Raw genomic sequence first — 20,296 nt, 5'->3', positions numbered from 1 at the left:
TAGAGCTATTTAAAGTTCACAGAGAGATCTACTTATATATGTACTTTTCAGGCTGTCTGTACATGATTATATATACCTTCACCTTCACAATTCTCAATGGCAATACTATTCAGGAAAAAAAAAAATACCTAGTCTTAAGGTACTTAACTGGAAAGGAGAAGAGTAAATCATACAGATGTTTCAAAATTTTAAAGATCAAGTACTTAGTAAAACAATAATGTATAAATAAAACCTACTTTATCATTTTTTAAGTTGATTTACTCTGAGGGACAGAGATGCACACACATATGCACATGCGGGGCAGAGAAAGGGAGATAGAGTCCCAAGCAGCCTCTGTGCTGTCAGCATGGAGCCTGACTTGGGGCTGGATCCCTTGAACTGTGAGATCATGACCTGAGCTGAAATCAAGAGTTGAGATGCTTAATTGACTGAGCCAGTCACCTAAGTGTCCCAATAAAACCTACTTTAAAGGACATTTTAATTACTTTCAGTAACATAAACGAATTTAAAGAAAAAGGAATAAATAAAATGTTCAAAAACCTTGACTATGATTTTGGTTTTTATTTATTCACTTTTTTTTTTAAGTCATTTTAGTTAACCCTCACAGTGCCTGTGCCTATCATTTGAAAAAATGGGTAACTGAGCAGGAGTCCACCTACAGTGACACATAAAAAAAATCTGCAATTGATAGATCTTGAACCTAAAATGAACATCTATCTTCTCCAGCCATTCTTATCCAGCTTCTTCGTAGGTGACTGTAACCCTCTGCCACACACCATTCTAAATCATCTTGTTCTGAGAAGTTGGTCCTCATACTCTTTGGAATGCCCCATCGTTCAATTCTACCAACCTCTCCCAACTTCATGTCTTTACTACAATACCAGACGTGAGACCAACTGCATGACTACATCTTCCTCTCCAACCTAATTCTGCCTTAATCCTCAGGATTAACACTCCACAAAAACACAAAGGACCTTTCCCAACCTCTATTCCTCAAAACCAATAACCCCAATTTTGAATTTATATGATCGATCTATCTAGCCTGGCCATACTTGGAACTGTGTTATTGTCACTACTAAGAATACTATATCTTATCCAATCTAGGAGGTCAGTAAGATGTCTGACTATTTTATGCACCAATAACAAAGCAAAAACGCCAATTATTTTGTGTTGTGCTCCCCATGTTAAAATGTGGGGGGAATCCACCTCTTAAAACTGACAACACACAAAGTTATGTCTTTTTAGGCTCTGAAAATGCCTCTCCGTCCACAAACTTTTCCCACACTCCTTTCCTAAACTACTGCAACACAACAGCTCCTTTCAGACCATATGAAGCAGAAATGGTATGATCATTCATTTCAAAGACAAGCTCGAAATTTTTGCTAACTTTGTAGTCACTGGCCACATGAGGCTGTTTTACATCTAACATTTAAATTAACATAAAATTTAGAATTCAGTTCCTCAATCACAGTGGCCACACTGCAAGTACAGAGAAGCCCACATCTGCCCAATGGCTACCATACTGGACAATGCAGATATAGAAGGTTTCCATCACATGGAAAGTACTACTGACAAGCACTGCCTAATCTCAATTTCCTTACGCCTTTACCAATCCTCCACCATGGGTAAAAACTGTTAGTGTGCTTTCCTACTCTTATTCTGAATTACCAACTCCTACCAGTACATGTGAAAACTGGAAACTGACTCTAAAATTTCCACTAACAAACTCAGTTGGACCTTACTTTTGGCTAATAAGCTTATTCCATGTATCTCTCAAGAGCATCTGATCTAAACTTCTCCCACTGTCTCCAAGCCCCCAACCTCTTCTCCTCCACTCCATAAACAAGACCTAGTCTCTGACATCTTGAGACATAAGATACACACTCCCTGAGTTCCCTCTTACTTCCAAACTCTGCACCTTAAGTCACTTTCTTCTTTAACCTTTCTGGTGTCAATGATTATCAAAGAAGCTCTCCTCTTAGACTAGCCCCCTCTTTCTTCTTGACCTCCGCCTGGCCCTTTACTCAGATATCTGCCAACCAGACCTTTAGCATTTCTATAGTACCATGCTTTTGTGACATGAAAATAGGTACCCATATCACTTCAAAAATCACATTGCTGTGACGTACTTAGCCAAAAGAACTTGCCCTTTCAGGACCTTGTAAGATTAGCATGTTTAAAAAATAACCACCTGGAATATCTTTACAAATGGTATCCCATTTTTCCCACTCAGGAAGAATATTTATAGCAATGTCCAATTTTTCTTAAGATAGTTACTATTTTCTGTACACTAAGAAAAATCACACCCATCCCCTAAGTAAAAGGCATGGAGAAAAAAAAACCCTCATCTTTAATTACAGTATCAGGAAGAGTAGTGTCTACTGACCCAAAATGACCTCTGGAGCTCTGTAATGCCGTGTAGATACCAAAGTACTATGATGTTCATCATCGTATGTTGCACTTCCAAAGTCAACAACTTTGATATCTGTGTTTTTCAGTGTGCGTTCATCACGTTTCTAGAGAAACAGAGTTGAGTCAACATGAAGATCAGTAAAGACATAAAAAACGTTACATATTTCAAAAGGCTTGCATATGAGTTATCTTTTTGATTCTCAACATAACTCCAGGCGAAAGGTAAAGAAGGATGATCCTTTTAGGTTAAAAATCAGGCTATAACCAGTCTTAGAAGTCAAAATTACTCATCGAAGGGTCACCAAGCTAAATTAATTTTAAAAACCACCACCAAAATTAAAACAAGTCTTTAACTTACCATTTTAGAATTATATTTGACTACATAGTCAGACTTCACAAATAAAATATTTTCAGGCTTCAAATCTGTATGGGTTAATTTATTATGATGCAAAACTACAAGAAAACAAAAAGAAATCATTAGTTTCACCTACGTATTTCATCTGTATTGGGGGGGATAAGAAGGATCAGTAGTGGATATAGGGATTTCATCTTTACCTGTAACGTGTATTTTTAGTTACAATGTTTTGACATGTGGCTTGTATAATAAAATCTTTTAATTTTCTGGTGTTTAAAAATTTATCAAGTATACTTACAATTTATTGACTGGCAGATCTGATATGCCATCTGCCTGATGTGGTCAATTTGAAATGGCAGAAAGCTATTTTCTTTAATGAAATCATAGGTACTAAGTCCCAGCAGTTCAAACACAATACAAACATGACCATGATGATCAAACCACTCTAGCATCTGGACACATCGGCTAAAACAGAGCAAATAAAAATGAGTCAGTTCAGAGAATTCTGATTATTTTAGGCAAGATGATGGATCACAATTCAAGTTTATACTTACAAGACGCTATTGGGATCGGTACTATTTAAATGCTCCAATACTTGGATTTCTGAACGAGCTGCTTCACGGTATCGACCTACATTTTTTACAATTTTCACTGCTACATGTATGCCATCCCTTAAAGACAAAATTAAGATGAAAACGGTAGAGGAGCAGAATGAAAACACGTGTCCCTAAAGCATCATCTTACTGAGTATTAATTACTCTATGCTATTTTTCTAAACTAATCTTTCAGGGCATTTTATACCAGATTCCATAGAACATTTTTTCAAAACAGTCTGGCAAAACACACTTTCTATGGAGCGGTAATTCCCTTAATACAAATTTTAATGTTTGTTTCCAGAATTTTATCTAGATTTTATACCAAAAGAAAAAAAAAAAAAGGGCGCCTGGGTGACTCAGTTAATAAACGTCAGACTTCAGCTCAGGTCATGATCTCATGGTTCGAGGTCTGAGCCCAGCATCAGGCTCTGTGCTGACAGCTCAGAGCCTAGTGCCTGCTTCAAATTCTGCGTCTCCCTCTCTCTCTGCCCCTCCCCTGTCCACACTCTGGCTCTGGCGCTCTCTCTCAAAAATAAACACTAAAAAAATAATTAAGATAAAAATAAATCCTCAAACAGAATATGCTACTGCTGAAAGCATTTGCTCAATCACCTAGACAGACCTGCCCTGTGCCAGGTGTGTAGAGCACAGGGGTTAGTCAAGACGAGGGTCGTCACTATGTACCTCACAGCCTAACAGAAAAGAAACACATGAGCAACTGACAGTGTTGCAAATGCTTGGTATGAGCTTATACAAAGAGGTAGGAGAGCCAAAAAATTAGAGAGGGGAAGCTCTAATTTATTCAAAGAAGAGGTGACACACAACTGAGCCCTGAAAGACAGCCAGCAGTCTATAAAATGTGGGAGGAAAAGGAACAAGTTCATTATAAGTCATGAAGTTGAGAAAATGCTTACTAGCACATTCACTGATACAAGTAGGTAGAAATAACTAGAGCATAAGCTCTAGATTGGTTACCTATAATACTTCCTAAAAAGTATCAAGCCACAAATGATTTTGAGAAAATGGATTTCTAAATTCTCAAATTCCTTTTATCCTCTTTTCTTGAATTTTTTAATTTTTACTCATTTTTGAGAGAGAGAAGGAATAGAGAGAGACAGAGTATGAGCAGGAGAGGGGCAGAGAGAGGGAGACACAGAATCTGAAGCAGGTTCCAGCCCCCAAGCTGTCAGCACAGAGCCTGAAGCAGGGCTCAAACTCACCACCAGTGAGATCACGACCTGAGCTGAAGTCTGACGCTTAACTGACTGAGCCACCCAGGTGCCCCTATCCTCTTTTCTAAGTCTGATCTTCCTGAAGATGAACCAGCATTCAAGCCTCTTTTTTTATTTTTTTTTAAACTATGGCCCTTCCATTTGATGTATAGATCCCTCATTATTAAGATATATAACCTAGAATGTAAAAAAAAAAAAAAAAAAAAAAAAATCTTTGGGACAAACAAACATTTCTAGTGGCTAGACAGCAAGCCTTTCTCTAAGTCTGGTGGTTTCCAATTTACTGCTTTCACCAAAGCCCCAACGAAGTTGTGGGCTAATAAATCATTAAAACTTATTTTGATGATAATCTCCCTAGGACATTTGGCATATATCTCAAGGTTGCTATGAAACCACTGTGACAAAACTCCCTTCTAAGTCTTATTATATGACCAAGATTTCTTGGTGCTTACGGCTCTAGAAAAGAAAATAAAGGTGTTAGCTAACACCACTACAGTAATTAACTGCAATGAACAGCTGTATACCTTAAACTTACACAATGTTACATTACAAACAACTATATCTCAAAAAAAAAAAAAAAAAAAAAAGAAACACATTTAATGCTAAAGCATTTAAGATGTTTATGAATACATGTACTTTTTTTTTGAAGTCCCAACCAACCCAATAAAAGACACATTTCCAATTAAATTTTATATTTAGTTCCAGTAACCATCAAAATTTGCAATAGATTTATACTTGATCAACTGAATACTGTTTACTGGAATATCTCAAGTACTCTCTTGGAATCTCAAGTTTTAAGACAGCATTAATAGGGCAACTGGTAAAGTCTGAGTAAGATCTATAGATCAGCTGGCAAAATGTGAAAATATAACACATGTATGTATACAGCAAATTATAAAGAAAATACTGTAAAATGTTAACATGAGGAATCTGCGTGAAGGATATATGGGAATTTTTTCAGCTATTCCAGAAAATTCTAGGAGTCTGAAAATATTTCAAAAGTTCACTTCACAGGGCTCCTGGGTTTGTTGGTTAAGCATCTGACTCTTGGTTTCGGCTCAGGTCACGATCTCACAGTTTGTGGGATTGAAACCTGCATTGGGCTCTGTGCGGACAGCACAGAACCTGCTTGGGATTCTCTCCCTGCCCCTCCCCTGTGCATGTGCTTGCGCTCTCCTCAAAATAAATAAACGTTAAAAAAAATATGACTTCACATTCACATTTTTATTGAAAAGACAGTGTGATAATGAACTTTAGGATAATATACTTTATGGAAAATGGAATGAAAATATGTTCAAGAATAAAACATGTTTAAGCATTCAAGAGTTGGTTCATGAATAAAGGTAGCTATCAAATTGCTATAATATTTAGATTCTCAAATATACTTAAGAACAGTTTTTAAATAATATATTAATGTTTAAATAAGCTGGAAATTATATCTGTCCCCAACCATTTTATTTTTTTTTAATTTTTTTTTTCAATATATGAAGTTTATTGTCAAATTGGTTTCCATACAACACCCAGTGCTCATCCCAAAAGGTGCCCTCCTCAATACCAATCACCCACCCTCCCTCCCTCCCACCCTGTCCCCAACCATTTTAGGATGAAAAATTTTAAATGTCAATTTAGAAATGTGCAGTTGAGGGGCCCCTGGGTGGCTCAGTTGGTTGAGCGTCCGACTTTGGCTCAGGTCATGATCTCACAGCTCATGAGTTGGAGCCCCACGTTGGGCTCTGTGCTGACAGAGCCTGGAGCCTGCTTCTGCTTCAGTGTCTCCCTCTCTCTCTGCCCCTAACCCACTCGCATTCTGTCTCTGTCTCTCTCAAAAATAAATAAACATTAAAAAAAAAAAAAAAAAAAAAGAAAAAAGAAATGTGCAGTTGAGGGGCGCCTGAGTGGCTCAGTCAGGTAAGCGTCTGACTTCGGCTCAGGTCATGATCTCATGGTTCCTGAGTCCAAGCCCCGCGTCGGGCTCTGGACTGACAGCTCAGAGACTAGAGCCCGCTTCAGATTCTGTGTCTACCTCTGTCTGCCCCTCCACTGCTTGCACTCTGACACTTGCATTGTCTCAAAAATAAACAAACATTAGAAATGTGCAGTTGAAATGAACTGTGTTTTAAAACAGGTTTACTTACTAAAAAGTCTGCAAACTACAGAACAGAGGTTCTGGAGGAAAATGTTAATGTGAGACACAGGGTCAAAACACAAAGGGCTTTTAGTAAGTCATTAAAGAATTTGGACTTTTTTCTGCAGGCTTTAAAGTAACAGAATTCCTTCGTAGTTTAAGATGCTAACTCTAACATGCAAATATTATCCTTTGGGAATGAAGATTTTTGTTTTATTTTGTTGCCAGATACTTTTATTTCATGAAGGCTGAAGAAACAGTGTACAAAATCGGCATGATACACACAGCACAAATGAAAAAAATGATAAAATAACATTCTTTAGGTAATAGCTAGTACTTTATTGCAGACTACTTTTTCTCCAAAGATAATTATGGATTGTTCCAAAATAAAGCTAGATAGAATGTTCTTAAACCTTTTATATGCAAGATGCTCCCTTCTACTCCCTTAGCTACACTACAGAGCAGATTGCTTTTTACTAGGCCATTTCTTCCATGTGCAATTTTCAGATCGGGAATAAATGTTTTTGACCAAGATCAGACAAACTTTATTGTCTCTGCTACTCAAAACTAAAGCAAAGCACTCTAAATCTCACATAAGGGCCAAGGCCTAAGTTCTGGGAAATGCCTTTACTCGAAGATTCACTTTAATTTCAACAAACACCCCATCTGATAGAATTTGTCAATGTTTTGTCAATTTTTTTTGTTTTTTTTTAAGATTTTTTTTTTTTTTAAGTGATCTCTACACCCAATATGGGGCTCAAACTCACAACCCTGAAATCAAGAGTTGCGTGCTCCACCAACAGAGCCAGCCAGGAACCCTGAAATTCGTCTGCATTCTTGACCAAAACCCACACCCATGATAAATAACCAGACACAGTTCAAGAAATTTTGGGTATTTATACCACCCAGGAAAACAAGTGGCCACCTCTTAAAAATGCCATTTCATTTAAATCATAGATCCTTCCCTACCCAAAATATCAGAATGTTCAAAAAAGGAAAAAACAAACTTACATGCCATGATCAATGCACTCTACAACTTTGCCAAAGGCCCCTTCACCCAAAGTGTCCACGATTTCATCTAAATTAAGGGAGGAGAAAAAGGAGTAAGTATTTGAGTATAAATTATCTAGTTATTCAAACAATGAATACTTAAGTGTGGAATATTTTCAAATGATGTCTATTAAAGCATAACTAAGGTTTCAGCACTCAAATTATTTTATTTTCAGCTGCTACAAAAACAATTAGATAGAGCTATCTTTCTTGCTCTAAGCTCAAATTCCACTGATTATTTTGGAACTTTAGAGTAGAAATATTTAAATTCTATAGAAAAGAAGAAATACAAAAGAACAAACAAACCCACAAAAAACAAAACAAAAAAGCAATGAAGAGTTCTTTAGCCCCCCGCTGACAACTATTCTTAAAAAGATTATTCTGTCTGCAAAGTTAAAAAAGTGTTGAAAAATATTCTATACATCTTGCTCTTAGAACGTCTCCACTTTGACAGATCAGGTGACCCTCCTCATCATCCTCTATACTCCTGGATCTTTTCCTTCGGTGGCTCTTCTGGAACGGCAAGTGGGCAGCACCAAGATCGTCCAGCCAATCAATATATCAGAGTGAATTCAGGGCAGAATACGCAATTCATTCAGCGGGGAGATATTCAGGCATTCAGATAAGCACCAGGCCACGAACAGTTGGCAGGAGCAATTTCAAATTCAGTCCCCAGAAATTCACAGGGCACAGTTTATGTTACAGAAGAAAAACATGGCAAGGAACAGATTTTCAGATAAGATACTTAAAGTGGCAATAGAAAAAAAACAACACAATTGTCTCTTTAAAATACTGATTTAATTGAAGTCTGAAATTTAAAGAATGCAATGTCATGATCTACTTATCTCTTGATATAAAATAGCATATGCTGTGAATTGAGATGTCTAGTTTGTTGGGGGGGAAGGTTTTAAAATGTCAAAATTAGTTGAAACTATTTAGCAATATTTTAAAATACACATAATTAAAGGGGGAAATAAAAGCTAGTTAATTTCCATGTTCACTCTAATCAAAACTTGGGGAAGGAAACAATTTATTCAAAGTTTACTGATTAAACAGGTGAAGATGTCTGAGTGTAAAAAAAGTCAAACTTTTTGGATAACGTACTTTCCATTCAGCACCCATTTCAGAATTTCAGTGCAACTAGCTGCAGACAATGATGCACTGTGCTCTGGGACTATGCTATATATAGCATATATAGCTATATATAGAGTACACTTAAGTATCCACCAGTGCAAAGTTCTAGAGATGTTTCCAACCATTAGGAAAAGGGGTTCTTTTAAAGTAAAAAACAAAAACAAAAAAAAAGTTTACTATAAAAGAAAAGATGGGTGCTTTAATTTTTCATAAGATTATATTACAAAACATAAAAATATTTTTAATATTAAAATTTAATATTAAAATCAAGAACTCATGATCTGGATTGCAGAAAATGAGTAAATATGGGCAAACGAAGGCTACCTAATAAATACAGATTAGCTATGAAAATTTGGATGTTTAAGGATTCAAGTAATATAAACACATTTATAATATATCCAAATAATATTACATATATATATATAAAAACTTTTTCAAACTTACTGGCTCATTAAGAGTTTTTACACACAAATAAGCATCCACCCAAAATAAAAACAAAATCAATCATACCGAACGTGACTGTTGACTTGAACAGTGTCTATTACGCTTCCTTTTAGGACTGCTTCTCCTACTTCGGACCGAAGATTTACTGCAGTGGATTCGATAACTGCTTTCAACGTCTCTGTGATAATGTCTAGGAACATAGCCTTCGCAGTAGTCATTTCTATATTCATCAACATATCTCCGGTCCCGATAATCTCTCTCATTCAAGGACCTCGCTTCTAAATAATGACTGCAAACACATTAAAGGATTTCAAATTATTCTCTTCATCCTGGAACTGTGGTTCAAACAAAACATTCTCTCAAGAATTCCTGGTTTAAACAGCTAACTTGATAAAAAGAAAAAACCTCAAATTGATGAATTAGAATTTATACTTATCTCACAAACTTAAGACATAATTTTACTTTAACCAACAAGCGAGTTCATATTCTCCATCAGATAGACTGCTATCAAACACCTCAGATCAAAGAACAAAGCTTGAGTCAATTATGTTCAGTGTTTACTTGATTAAGTGTCCCTGTACCTTTTGGAGAAAGTTAACACCAAAAATTCACCAGTCTTATGATATATGCAACTGTAACTAAGCTTTCTTTTCTCAGAGAGCCACACACAATCAGAGGCAGGCAAAACAGGATTCCTTTCTCTTTTAATGTTAAGCAAATTTTAGATATCCCCGGCACACACATAATTCTTTCATGAAAGGTGTACTGGAGCTCGAAGTGATCTTACATGTATTCCAGACCTTTCATTTTACAGATGACTAAATTAAGATCCCAAGGATAATGATTTGCCATGGCTGTAGAGCATTCTAATTCCTATTATAAGGGTCAATTTTATTACACATATCACATATCACCTATGCCACCTTCTCTCCTCTTTGTATTCCTAGCTTCCTGTTACTCCTCTTTGAGAAAGACAACATAGCTTTTGAAGGCTGCCCCATGTGCCAAAGATATTAAACTACATCCCCCCACAAATGAGAAAAGGATCTTGTAATTGCTTGCCTAGGATTACAACAGACCCACCCCCACCACCCTACTTCCCTTTGCATTTCTAACTTCCTGCCATTCTTACTTGCAAAATACTCAAAAATTCTACATGGGAAACCGCATCATCTAGTGCCATAGTGGTTAACTTCTGAATCCACAGATCCCTTTAAAAATCTGATGAAAGCTATGGACCCTCTCACTTAAGAAATGCACAAATGCATAAACAAAACTTGGCAAGGAATTTCACAGAGGTCACGGACCTCAGGAAGTCAATGGATCCCAGTTAAGTATCCTTGATCTGATGGAAAGAAAAGGACATAGATTCAATTGGCCCAGTTTCCCGTCCCCCTCTCTACCTGGGATGGTGTCCTCTTCAACAGAGTGCGAAGCTTCAAGAGGGATGCACATGGAGCACTGAGGGAGAGAGGGGACACCTGCCCAGTCAGACAAATCGGCTAAAAGAATCCTGACAAGCAATGGAGTGACAGATGTTGACTAGACTGCCCTCACCAACCTCATTCTCTCCCCAGAATATGCTGTTGTTCATTTTCCCAGGGGCTGGTTTAGGCAGAAATAAAGGGAAAGCATCTCTAAACTGCTAGTCAACAGGGCTGGCAGAATATCCAGACTGAGGAAATGCAGAAACCCCTTTCTCCCTTTCCCCAGTGTCAATCTTAAGTTCTAACCATTGGAGAAACAACTTGGGGTATCAGGGTAAGACTGTGAGTCTATGTCAGGGATCTGATGACTTGGTTTGGACCTGTCAGGGAGAGATCTGTAATACATCAACCTAGAAATTACCATACACTCAAGGGCATCCTTTTCAATTCTGTAAGGCGTCCTTCCTATAAAAGTCCAAAATCTATCAGAAAAAAATAGTACTAATAATCTTTAGCTGGAATAGTGCATAAAATTAGAGTTGCAGATAATCCATAAACAATCTACAGACTAACAAACATGAGGTGAAGCCATGAGGATAAACTAGAAAAATGAGGGACCTCTTCAATCTCTAACAACCAAGCCTTAGAGATTACATAAACAAAGTCTACAGAATCATAAAGGCCATGTATGGACAGAGTGGACAAGATGAACAGATTGATTTAAATTCTAAAATATTCACTGAATATCCAGTGAATATTTTACTGTAGTCCTTCAAAATAGCCAAGACTAATGAGGCTACGGGCATTCGTTTTTATTTCCACACAGGTCCTGTGGAAGATAAAAAAATATATATAAGGCAAAATCCCTGCCAACAAATAATGAACAATTTGAGATCATTCACATAAAAACAAAACTCGACAATGCAGGAAATGCTGAAAGGTTGCACGAGTGCTTAGGATCATAGAGGGGAAAAAACTCAAACTGCTTAAAATGGTCAGAGAAGACTTCATAAAAAAGCAAAGAGTTGCATCTTAAAGGGAAGTCAAGATTTGGACAAGGTGGCAAGCAGAAGAAATGGGAGGGGAGAAGAATAGCGTATGACCATCTCACACTTACAGATCACCTGTAGCCACAATGGCTTGGAGATGGGTGGTCTACGTATTACTTGGGAAACAGTGCATGGACACTACAGCAAGACCACTGTTCACATAGGGAATGAACAGAAGCAAATAAAATAAGCTGGAAACAGATCATGCAAAATCTTGCATGCCAGGCTAAGGCGTTTAAAACAGTGTTTCTCAAAGGGTGGTCTGTTTATCAATCATATCAAAATATGGAATTATTAAAAATGAAGATCCCTCAGCCCCAGGTCAGACTAACTCCATCTATATATGGTAATATGCATTTTAAACATACCTCTGAGACACTTCTGTTCATACTAAAGTTTGAGAATCTTTGGTTTAAGACTTGATACTCTATATCACATAAGAAAACATTTAAAAACTATTAACACAATATATAAAGTTGTTTGAAGCCATATCAGTCTTCCTGATACAGAACTAGAATTAGTACAAAACTAATTAAACCTGTAGCAAGGGAGACCAATTCACAGGTTACTGGCAAAAGACAAATAAGAAAAGACACTCTGCAATACATACAAAAAAAGGTTTAAAAATTGATATATATTAAAAGCTCTTATAAATCAGTAAAATACTCTGTAAGAGAAAAAAATGGGCATTGGACAAACTCACTAAAAATTTAAAAATTCAAATTAAAACACTATTCTTGGCATTTCAAAATGCCAAGATTGGTAAGAGCAAGAAAGAGTATATTGTACAACTTGGTACAAACTTTCAAAAAAAAGACATCAATATGTAGCAAGAGCTTTGTACCCTTAAAGAGTTCACACCCTTTAATTTAAAAATGTCCCCTCTTAGGGGCACCTGGTGGCTCGGTTAAGTGTCCAACTTTGGTTCAGGTCATGATCTCACGGTTCATGAGTTCGAGGCCCCTGTCAGGCTCTGTGCTGACAGCTCTAAGCCTGGAGCCTGTTTTTGGATCCCGTGTCTCCATCTCTCACTGCCCCTCCCCTGTTCCTGCAGTCTCTCTTTCTCTCAAAAATAAATAAGACATTAAAAAAAAAAAAAAAAAGTTTTTTTTAAATGTCCCTTCTTAGAACCTATTTTCAGGAAATAATCAGAGGCAAAGACTCACATAGAAAGATTTTTTTAAGAATAGAATAATGGGGGTCTAGGATCCTCCCAAGGATACCTTCTTTACAGTTTATGGCAATTCTCATTCTTTTCAATAATTTTGTAAAAAATACTCTTGTAAAGTTTTTTTATCTTCAAAAAGACTATCAGATATTAGAATATTCCACATTATGGAGAAAAATTACCATTAGACACCTCTGGTGTCAATGTCAAAGAAGACACAGGCCTGCTGTTTAACTGGACTGACGTAGTATATTTATGTAGTTAATAATAAACAAGAACTGTCCACTCAAATCACTTCCTTCCTACATAAGAAACCTATGTATCATTAGTACTATGATGTTAATTTAAGACTTACAGGACATTCTGTATTTATTAATAAAAGGGTACAGATATTTCTCTACAGTGCATTAATTAGCTCAGGTCATTGCAATCCTGGCGCAAACCCTCCCTCTTCCCCATGTAACAGTGTGTGATGAAGAAAGATTAATCTGTGGTGACTACCCACAAGCTCACTGTTCCGCAGAACAAGTCTGTTTTAGCATGGAGAAGGAAAAAAATTACATACTGTTTTTTAAAGTAACCCCAGCTGGCTAATTTAGAAAGCAATCTGGCAAACAGTCTCAATGGAACATCTACAAAACAAGGAGAAAACATAGAACCAACAAAACAAATGAGAAAGGGAAGTTAATGGAAGACAGACTGAAAGAAATGCTACTCACCTAGCCTTTCTTTAATCATTTAGGTACTTTAAAATTCCTTTAATTCTCTGTAAATGTATTACCTCCAAATTTTACACAGTAAGAGTATAATTAAACAGGACACATGCTACTGAAAAATTTTTATTGAACCCTTTCCCTAAATTACTGGTTCTTACAATAATCTTCTAAAAAACCTACACACATTCACTGGCCTTATCTACAAATGTAACCTACAGAACACAGTGTAAGCGACGAGTCCTCTATGTACTTTACCGTTCCCAAATAGTACATGCTGGTTTTCTCATCTAGTTGAACTCTCCCTACCCCTCATTCTCTCTCACTTGTGGAACCTAAACAAGCATCCCAAAATACGTATCTCCTCCTACATACAAGTTAAAGGCATATACTGGACATTCTATCATCACTATTACTTAACTGTTTGTGTGTCTCACCACCCCAACTACATTACTGGCAGCTGGGACTCAACTATCTCCCACCACTCCCAGACAGATGTAGGTAAATAAGGTTTGCTCACAGCTGTAGTCTCGGCACCTATATAGTGCCTAGCCTGTAATAGGAATTCAATAAACATCAACTGAATATTTGTTGACTTAAATATAAAACAATCTGACAGAATAAAGCTACGTAAGCTAACGAGAAATCATTAAAACTACTAGTGGTAAAATGTTACTAATTCAAGAGTGATTTACCAATCAGATTCTTTAAACTGGTGATGTGGTTTACAATGTCTGTTCTCTTGCGTACTGCTGTGGGACCTCCTCTTCCGTTTGTGACTTCCACTGTAGCTTTCATGTCCCCAGCTTTCTCTGCTATCCCAATCAGGGCAGTGAGTTCTTTTGGAATGACGCATCTGTTAACGGAAATGAAAAGTAGTGGAGGTTATAGATGGCTACGTTTAGTAAATAAAATATTACACATTGTTTAAATAAAACACTCAGCACATGGGGTCATACATGTTCTAAAATCTTTGTAGATGATGTTTCCCAAGGCATGCGACACCATTCCACAGTGTGTCAGATGACTGTAAGTGGCATACAGACCGAGTACTAAATTATGCATAACATTGTGAGACCTTAACAATACGTTCTGTTTCAGTTCTTCTGAATTAGCAGCTTAGTGTTTATCTTCAACTAACCTTTGCTAACTGCCATTGTAAAAACAGTAAAAGGGCCAGGATTCAGACTCAGAACCTCCAGTAGACAACAATATCCAGCTAGAAATTAATAATTTGGGGGCTTTAACTCATTTTTATCTTAAAAAATAAGATCTTAAGTAATCTCTACATCCATTGGGGCCTCGAACTCACAACCCAGAGATCAAGAGTCACACACTCCAACAACTGAGCTAACTAGGCACCCCTTACCTTCTTTTTATAATCAACGATCTCCTTTTAAGTTATTGATATGATTTCTTTTAAAAATGTTTATTTTTTAAATATTTACTTAGAGAGAGAGAAAGAACGAGCACAGGAAGGACAGAGAGAGAAGGAGAGAGAGAATCCCAAGGAGGCTCCATGCTGTCAATGCAGAGCCCAACTTGGGGCTTGATCTCACCAACCATGAGATAATGACCTGAGCCGATATCAAGAGTGGGCACATAACCCCTCAAAAAATGTTATCTTTAAAATATGAGCTATTTTAGGGGAGCCTGGGTGGCTCAGTAGCTTAAGCCTCCATCTCTTGGTTTTGGCTCAGATCATGATCTCACAATTTGTTAGTTCGAGTCCTGCCTGGGATTCTCCTTCTCTCTCCCTCTCTCTCTGCTCCTCCTGCATGTGCTCTCTCAAAATACAAACTTTAAAAAATTTAAAAAATATATGGGCTATTTTAAAGAGAAATATCACGGGGTGCCTGGGCTGCTCAGTTACTTATATGCCCAACTCGATTTCAACTCGGGTCTGCTCTCAGGATTCCTGGGATGAAGTCCTTGCGTCTATAGCCTGCTTGCAATTCTCTCTCTCCCTGCCTTCTCCCCTGGCACATACTCGCTCACAAAATAAACTTAAAAAAGAAGAGAGAGAGAAATAGCGTGCCATACAGCTTTGGCAAAATTCTGTAACACAAACAACTGAAGTCAGAGAAACATTCAGGTATACTAAATATAGGGGATGACGTTGTCTTACAAGTAAAGAGCCAGTAAAGCTTCTTCTTCTCAAAAACTAGAGAGAATTGCTTTTTCTAAATCTCAGGATGACTCCAAGCTTTGGGGAAAAAACTAGGAGGTGAGTGGAACACAGTATTCAGAGACTGTAAAAGCAAAGCTTGTATAAACTCATTTTCTCTATCCAACATGTTTATTTTCAGATCATCTTGCAATTAGCCTTAAAACGAAAACATATTTGTTGTAGATCTGGGGTAACTGAAAAAACCAACCTACAAGGATGCACATGGTCACAGTGAAATGGGATGATGATACGGACAATTCCCTGATTTTCTGCCTCCATCTACAACCTCTAAAGCATAGGTTCCCTCTAGGCTCAGGATCTGTGTTCTAACAATGTAATCCCTATCTGCTGCTCCCCATCTTAATTCTTTTACAAATAAGCAGTTTTTATCCATGATATCCAAGCTGCTGGGAAAGGGTGAGTTTCACAGCTCAAGGAAAGAGCTAAAAAAAGAAAAAATGGAGCAAATCCAGCTTAGTTAACTGCCTTTAGCTTGCCCAAATGACTCAGTAACAAGCAAACAAATTCAAGTAAAAATTTAAATGATTTCAAACGGATTAAAAAAAGACTCGAAATGAGGCAGCTGTGATTCTCCTGGGAAGTATTCCCTAAGAAAATATTTGTATCATAACTTTTGCTTAAAAAAGGGAATGAGGGTGCATTGGTCAGGTAAATAAAAAATCCTAAAACTAGTTAGGATTCTCACTGGAGGGGCACCTGGGTGGCTCAGTTGGTTGAGTGTCTGACTCCTAATTTTGGCTCAGGTCATGATCCCAGGGTTGTGGGATCAAGCCCCAGCCCCGCATGCGCCACACATCCGGCTCTGCACCGATTGTGGAGCTGTGGAGCCGGTTTAAGATTCTTTCTCTATTCCACACACCCCCCCACCCCCACCCCCCCGCCCACCCCTCTCTCCCACTTGCACTCATTCTCTTGCTCTCTAAAATTAAAAAATTAAAAAGGATTCTCACTGGAAATTATTAAGTGAGCATTCTGGTTTTATAGTCTCTTCAAAATGGGAAACTGAAATGAATGACACTAAAAATTAACTTGAGGCAAAGGCCATCACAAAAGCCATCTAAAATTGTTATTTCTAGTGGAATTCTTCCAACACTTCCTTCAATTACCCAAACTGTATTTTAACCACATAACTCTAAAATAGATTGTTTAAGCATTCTTTTTTTTTTTTTTTATTGTTTAAGCATTCTTAAATCACAGCCAGCAAAATTACAACATCTGATGACTGAGGATTATAACTATCCATTATTATGCAATTTTTACAAAACTTGTGTCTGCTTTAGCTTTCTCTTCCTTCTGTCAGTCAGCCACAACCAGCTCACCTCAAACAAGGCAGAATTCTCAAACAACCAAAATTATCAATACTCAAAACATTAAGAATGAGCATCTTGGGAGGGCCAATGATTTATTTCTCTAGTTAAGTTCACTACTTTAAATTTAATTCGGCTGTTAGAAAGCTTTTCTCCCTGCTAACCATGTTCAGAAATATTGTCTCAGGAGGCAAAGAATCCCAGACCCATATTTAACAGATAAAGTTCCTTCACATCCACAAGAAAACCCATCTAGAATTATTACACTACCTGTAATTAAATAATCCTACATGCCAGAATCCCCACATATCTTTCATTTTAAAAACATCAGACACAATGGATCTGTATGTATATACACGTCTTAGAAATCGGATTCTCTCCCTGCCCTTTCATACCCGTCAATTTTATTCAATATATATGGCTTAAAAAAAAAAATCGAAACAGGTTAAAGCCACGATTACATAGATGGCTCCAGAAGGACTGCACTTAATGGGCAACGAGCAGCCAGCAAGTAGGTGTGTTTATGGAGCACAGTCTTAAAAGGGCAGCTACAAAGCAAGACCAGGTGGGTGGCCGGGTCAGCGGGGCAGGCTACTTAGGTAATCCAGGATAACAAGATGCAAAAGTATCAAAACGCAGACCAGTGCAACGATGGTATGTTCCACTTCAGGGGGAATAAGTGTTGCACAAGGGGCGAACCTCTCCGTATCTCCACCTCGCACAAGCACGAGCTCGGTTCCACCACCGGGACTCGAGCAGACCGGCGGTTTCTCAGACGCCCAGTCCCCACCCTCCCCCACCCCGCCCCAGGGCACCTGGCCAGTGCCTTTGGCGCACTCACAGATAGGGCCAGATGTTTGGACTCTGGAACCCCCCCCCCTCCCCCGGCAAATGCTACAAACAGCAGAGACCAGGCCATCAGGGTAGAACTTGATCTCAGACAACACAAACCCCCAAGGACGGCTCTCGAAGGGTCTTCCCGACAGATCCTCGCCCTCGCCGGCGGCACGGGCCAGGGCCTCTGGAGCCGCGATGCGAGAGGCCGGGGCCCTCAGAGAAGACTCAGCGGCAGAATCGGGGCCTGTCCGCCCCAGAACATTAAATCTACCACGGCACCTGAGCAACTTTAGGTTTTGAAGGCCACCAACCCAGCTGTGCTCCGAAGAAACCCCGGTCGCCAAGGCCCCGAACCGGGTCGTTTCTCCGACATCTGGCTTTGAGACTTAAAAGATTGGAAACGGCCCAGCCCAGCCGACCCAAAACCTTACCTCCGCAAAAGGAAAAGGCCCTCTGGCCGAGAAACGTCGCCAAAACGCCGTCTTCGCTCTCCACCCGCTGCGACAAACACCCCACAAAATGGCGGCAGCGCCGTCTCCTTACAACCCCCCCAGGCGGCCTCTAGCGCCACTTACGCCGCGCGAACGCGCCTGCGTGACAGAGGCTCGCGCGCTCCCGCCTCGCTGCGTAAGGGGCGGAGCTCCCTGTGCGCCGAGAAGGAAGGGTCTGGCCCTCCACACTGCGGCTGCGCGAGTCAGACAGGGCATCACCCCCCCTCCCTCCGAGGCCTGGTTGGGGGAAGGGAACCCTTGAGGTTGTTTTTGTTGTGGGACAGTCAGGATGAAATCCAGGGGAAATGCGTGTGCCCTGCTCTCACCCGGTGGCACGTGTCTGCTCCTTCAGATGGAGTTAAGTGCGGCACCACTCGGCAGAGCCAGCCGTGGCCCTGTTTCTTACTCTCCCGCTCAAATGGACAGCACCATGGCCTTTGGGCGGCCGTCCCTTGGGTCCCCTTGGGGACCTCGCCTGTAGAGAGTGCCAGCAAGCAACAGCGAAGACCCCAAACCCACCCTGTGCCAGGCCCGAGCTGGTTCTGGGAGCAGTTCAGTGAACAGGACACGAGTAGTCCAGGCTGTGTGGAGCTTCAGTCTAAAATGGAGTGGGATAAAGAGGACGTCTCAGAAAACAAGCTCAGGGTTGCTTATACTTTTTTTAAGGCCTGTGCTACTAATCAGAAGAAAACAACAACAACAACAACAAATGAAGTTTCAATTGAGACTCCTTACAGTGTTCTTCCTGTTAGGGTCCTTCCTGAGGAGAGGGTAGCTGGAAATTTCCCTAACAAAGCTCCCATTTTTTTTGTCCCTGTAGGTGTGTTTCATTAAACGGAGGCAGGGTGATGTCTGACAGCTAGTGAGCATCTATTAAGAGGCTTGCTGATCTCAACTGAGGCATTTTGCAGTCCTAAGAACCCCTAGACAGTTCTCCATGGAGAATATGTAGAGTGAGAAAAGAGAAGCAATCCCAGCCCTAAGAAACACTTTTAAGGGACAGAGGAAAACAACCGAAGAAGAAATGATCATAAGAGGAGAACCAAGAGTATGGTGTCAGAGAAAGGAAGGGGAGAAGGGCTTAAATGAGGGAAAAGCTGGCAGTGCCAAATGCAGGGAAGGGGTCAGGTATCCTTAGTAGTGCAAAGTGTCGGGGCACCTGTGTGGCTCAGTCGGTTAAGCATGTGACTCTTGGTTTGGGCTCAGGTCATGATCTCACAGTTCCTGAGTTCAAGCTCTGCATCGAGGCTCTGCACTGACACAAGGAGCCTGCTTGGGATTCTCTCTCCTCTCTCTGCCCCTGCTAAACTTAAAAAAAAAAAGTGTCAAGGGGATTCTGTATCCTGACAAGGATTCCCTGGATAAAAGGGAAAGCCAGAAATCAAATTTGGGAGGACAGGGTTGGATGGTTATGGGCATAAACCCAATAGCAGGGGGATGACCTGAACTCTTGTATACTGTTAAGTGAAAGGAAGTCACTGTAATTTAGTGATCTGACATCCTTACAAACTTGCACCACCTACTTTGGATAAAATGAATTGTGGAAATTGTGCTACACTTTAAGAAGCGAAGAAGTGAAGTTGAAAAGATAATTGGAAAATTGGAAGTGAAAATTCTTTATGCTATAGAATGAAACAGACAGTATTATTCTCATGTGGAATAGCCAACATTTCTGTATCTACAAATTTAAATTGTGCCCATCCTACCAGGTCCATCTCTAAGATGCTGTCCCTGACTATATCAGTTCCCAACCATTACACTGCTC

General features: G+C 39.2%; 1 protein-coding gene across 3 annotated transcripts in view; it reads right to left on the bottom strand.

The window, feature by feature from the left end:
- CLK4 (CDC like kinase 4) overlaps positions 1-20,296 on the bottom strand; it is a 28,933-nt gene that overhangs the window by 5,976 nt on the left and 2,661 nt on the right. The window contains exons 1-9 of one of the 3 annotated variants that reach the window (XM_049649018.1): positions 18,472-18,617; positions 14,401-14,561; positions 9,415-9,637; positions 8,193-8,283; positions 7,732-7,798; positions 3,322-3,438; positions 3,066-3,232; positions 2,771-2,865; positions 2,387-2,516 (exon numbers count right to left, since the gene is read on the bottom strand). In XM_049649018.1, the coding sequence (XP_049504975.1) occupies positions 2,387-2,516; positions 2,771-2,865; positions 3,066-3,232; positions 3,322-3,438; positions 7,732-7,798; positions 8,193-8,283; positions 9,415-9,637; positions 14,401-14,561 (1,051 nt within the window). In that variant the 5' untranslated portion in view covers positions 18,472-18,617. Of the gene's footprint in view, positions 1-2,386; positions 2,517-2,770; positions 2,866-3,065; positions 3,233-3,321; positions 3,439-7,731; positions 7,799-8,192; positions 8,284-9,414; positions 9,638-14,400; positions 14,562-18,471; positions 18,618-20,296 lie in introns of those variants that run through there. The other 2 variants (XM_049649019.1, XM_049649020.1) reach the window with 2 other exon arrangements.

The sequence above is a fragment of the Panthera uncia genome (assembly GCF_023721935.1).
Source record: "Panthera uncia isolate 11264 chromosome A1 unlocalized genomic scaffold, Puncia_PCG_1.0 HiC_scaffold_17, whole genome shotgun sequence".
NCBI classification, from domain to species: Eukaryota; Metazoa; Chordata; class Mammalia; order Carnivora; family Felidae; genus Panthera; species Panthera uncia.
The sequence above is the reverse complement of the archived record's forward strand: the minus strand, read 5'-3'. Positions and strand labels throughout refer to the sequence as shown.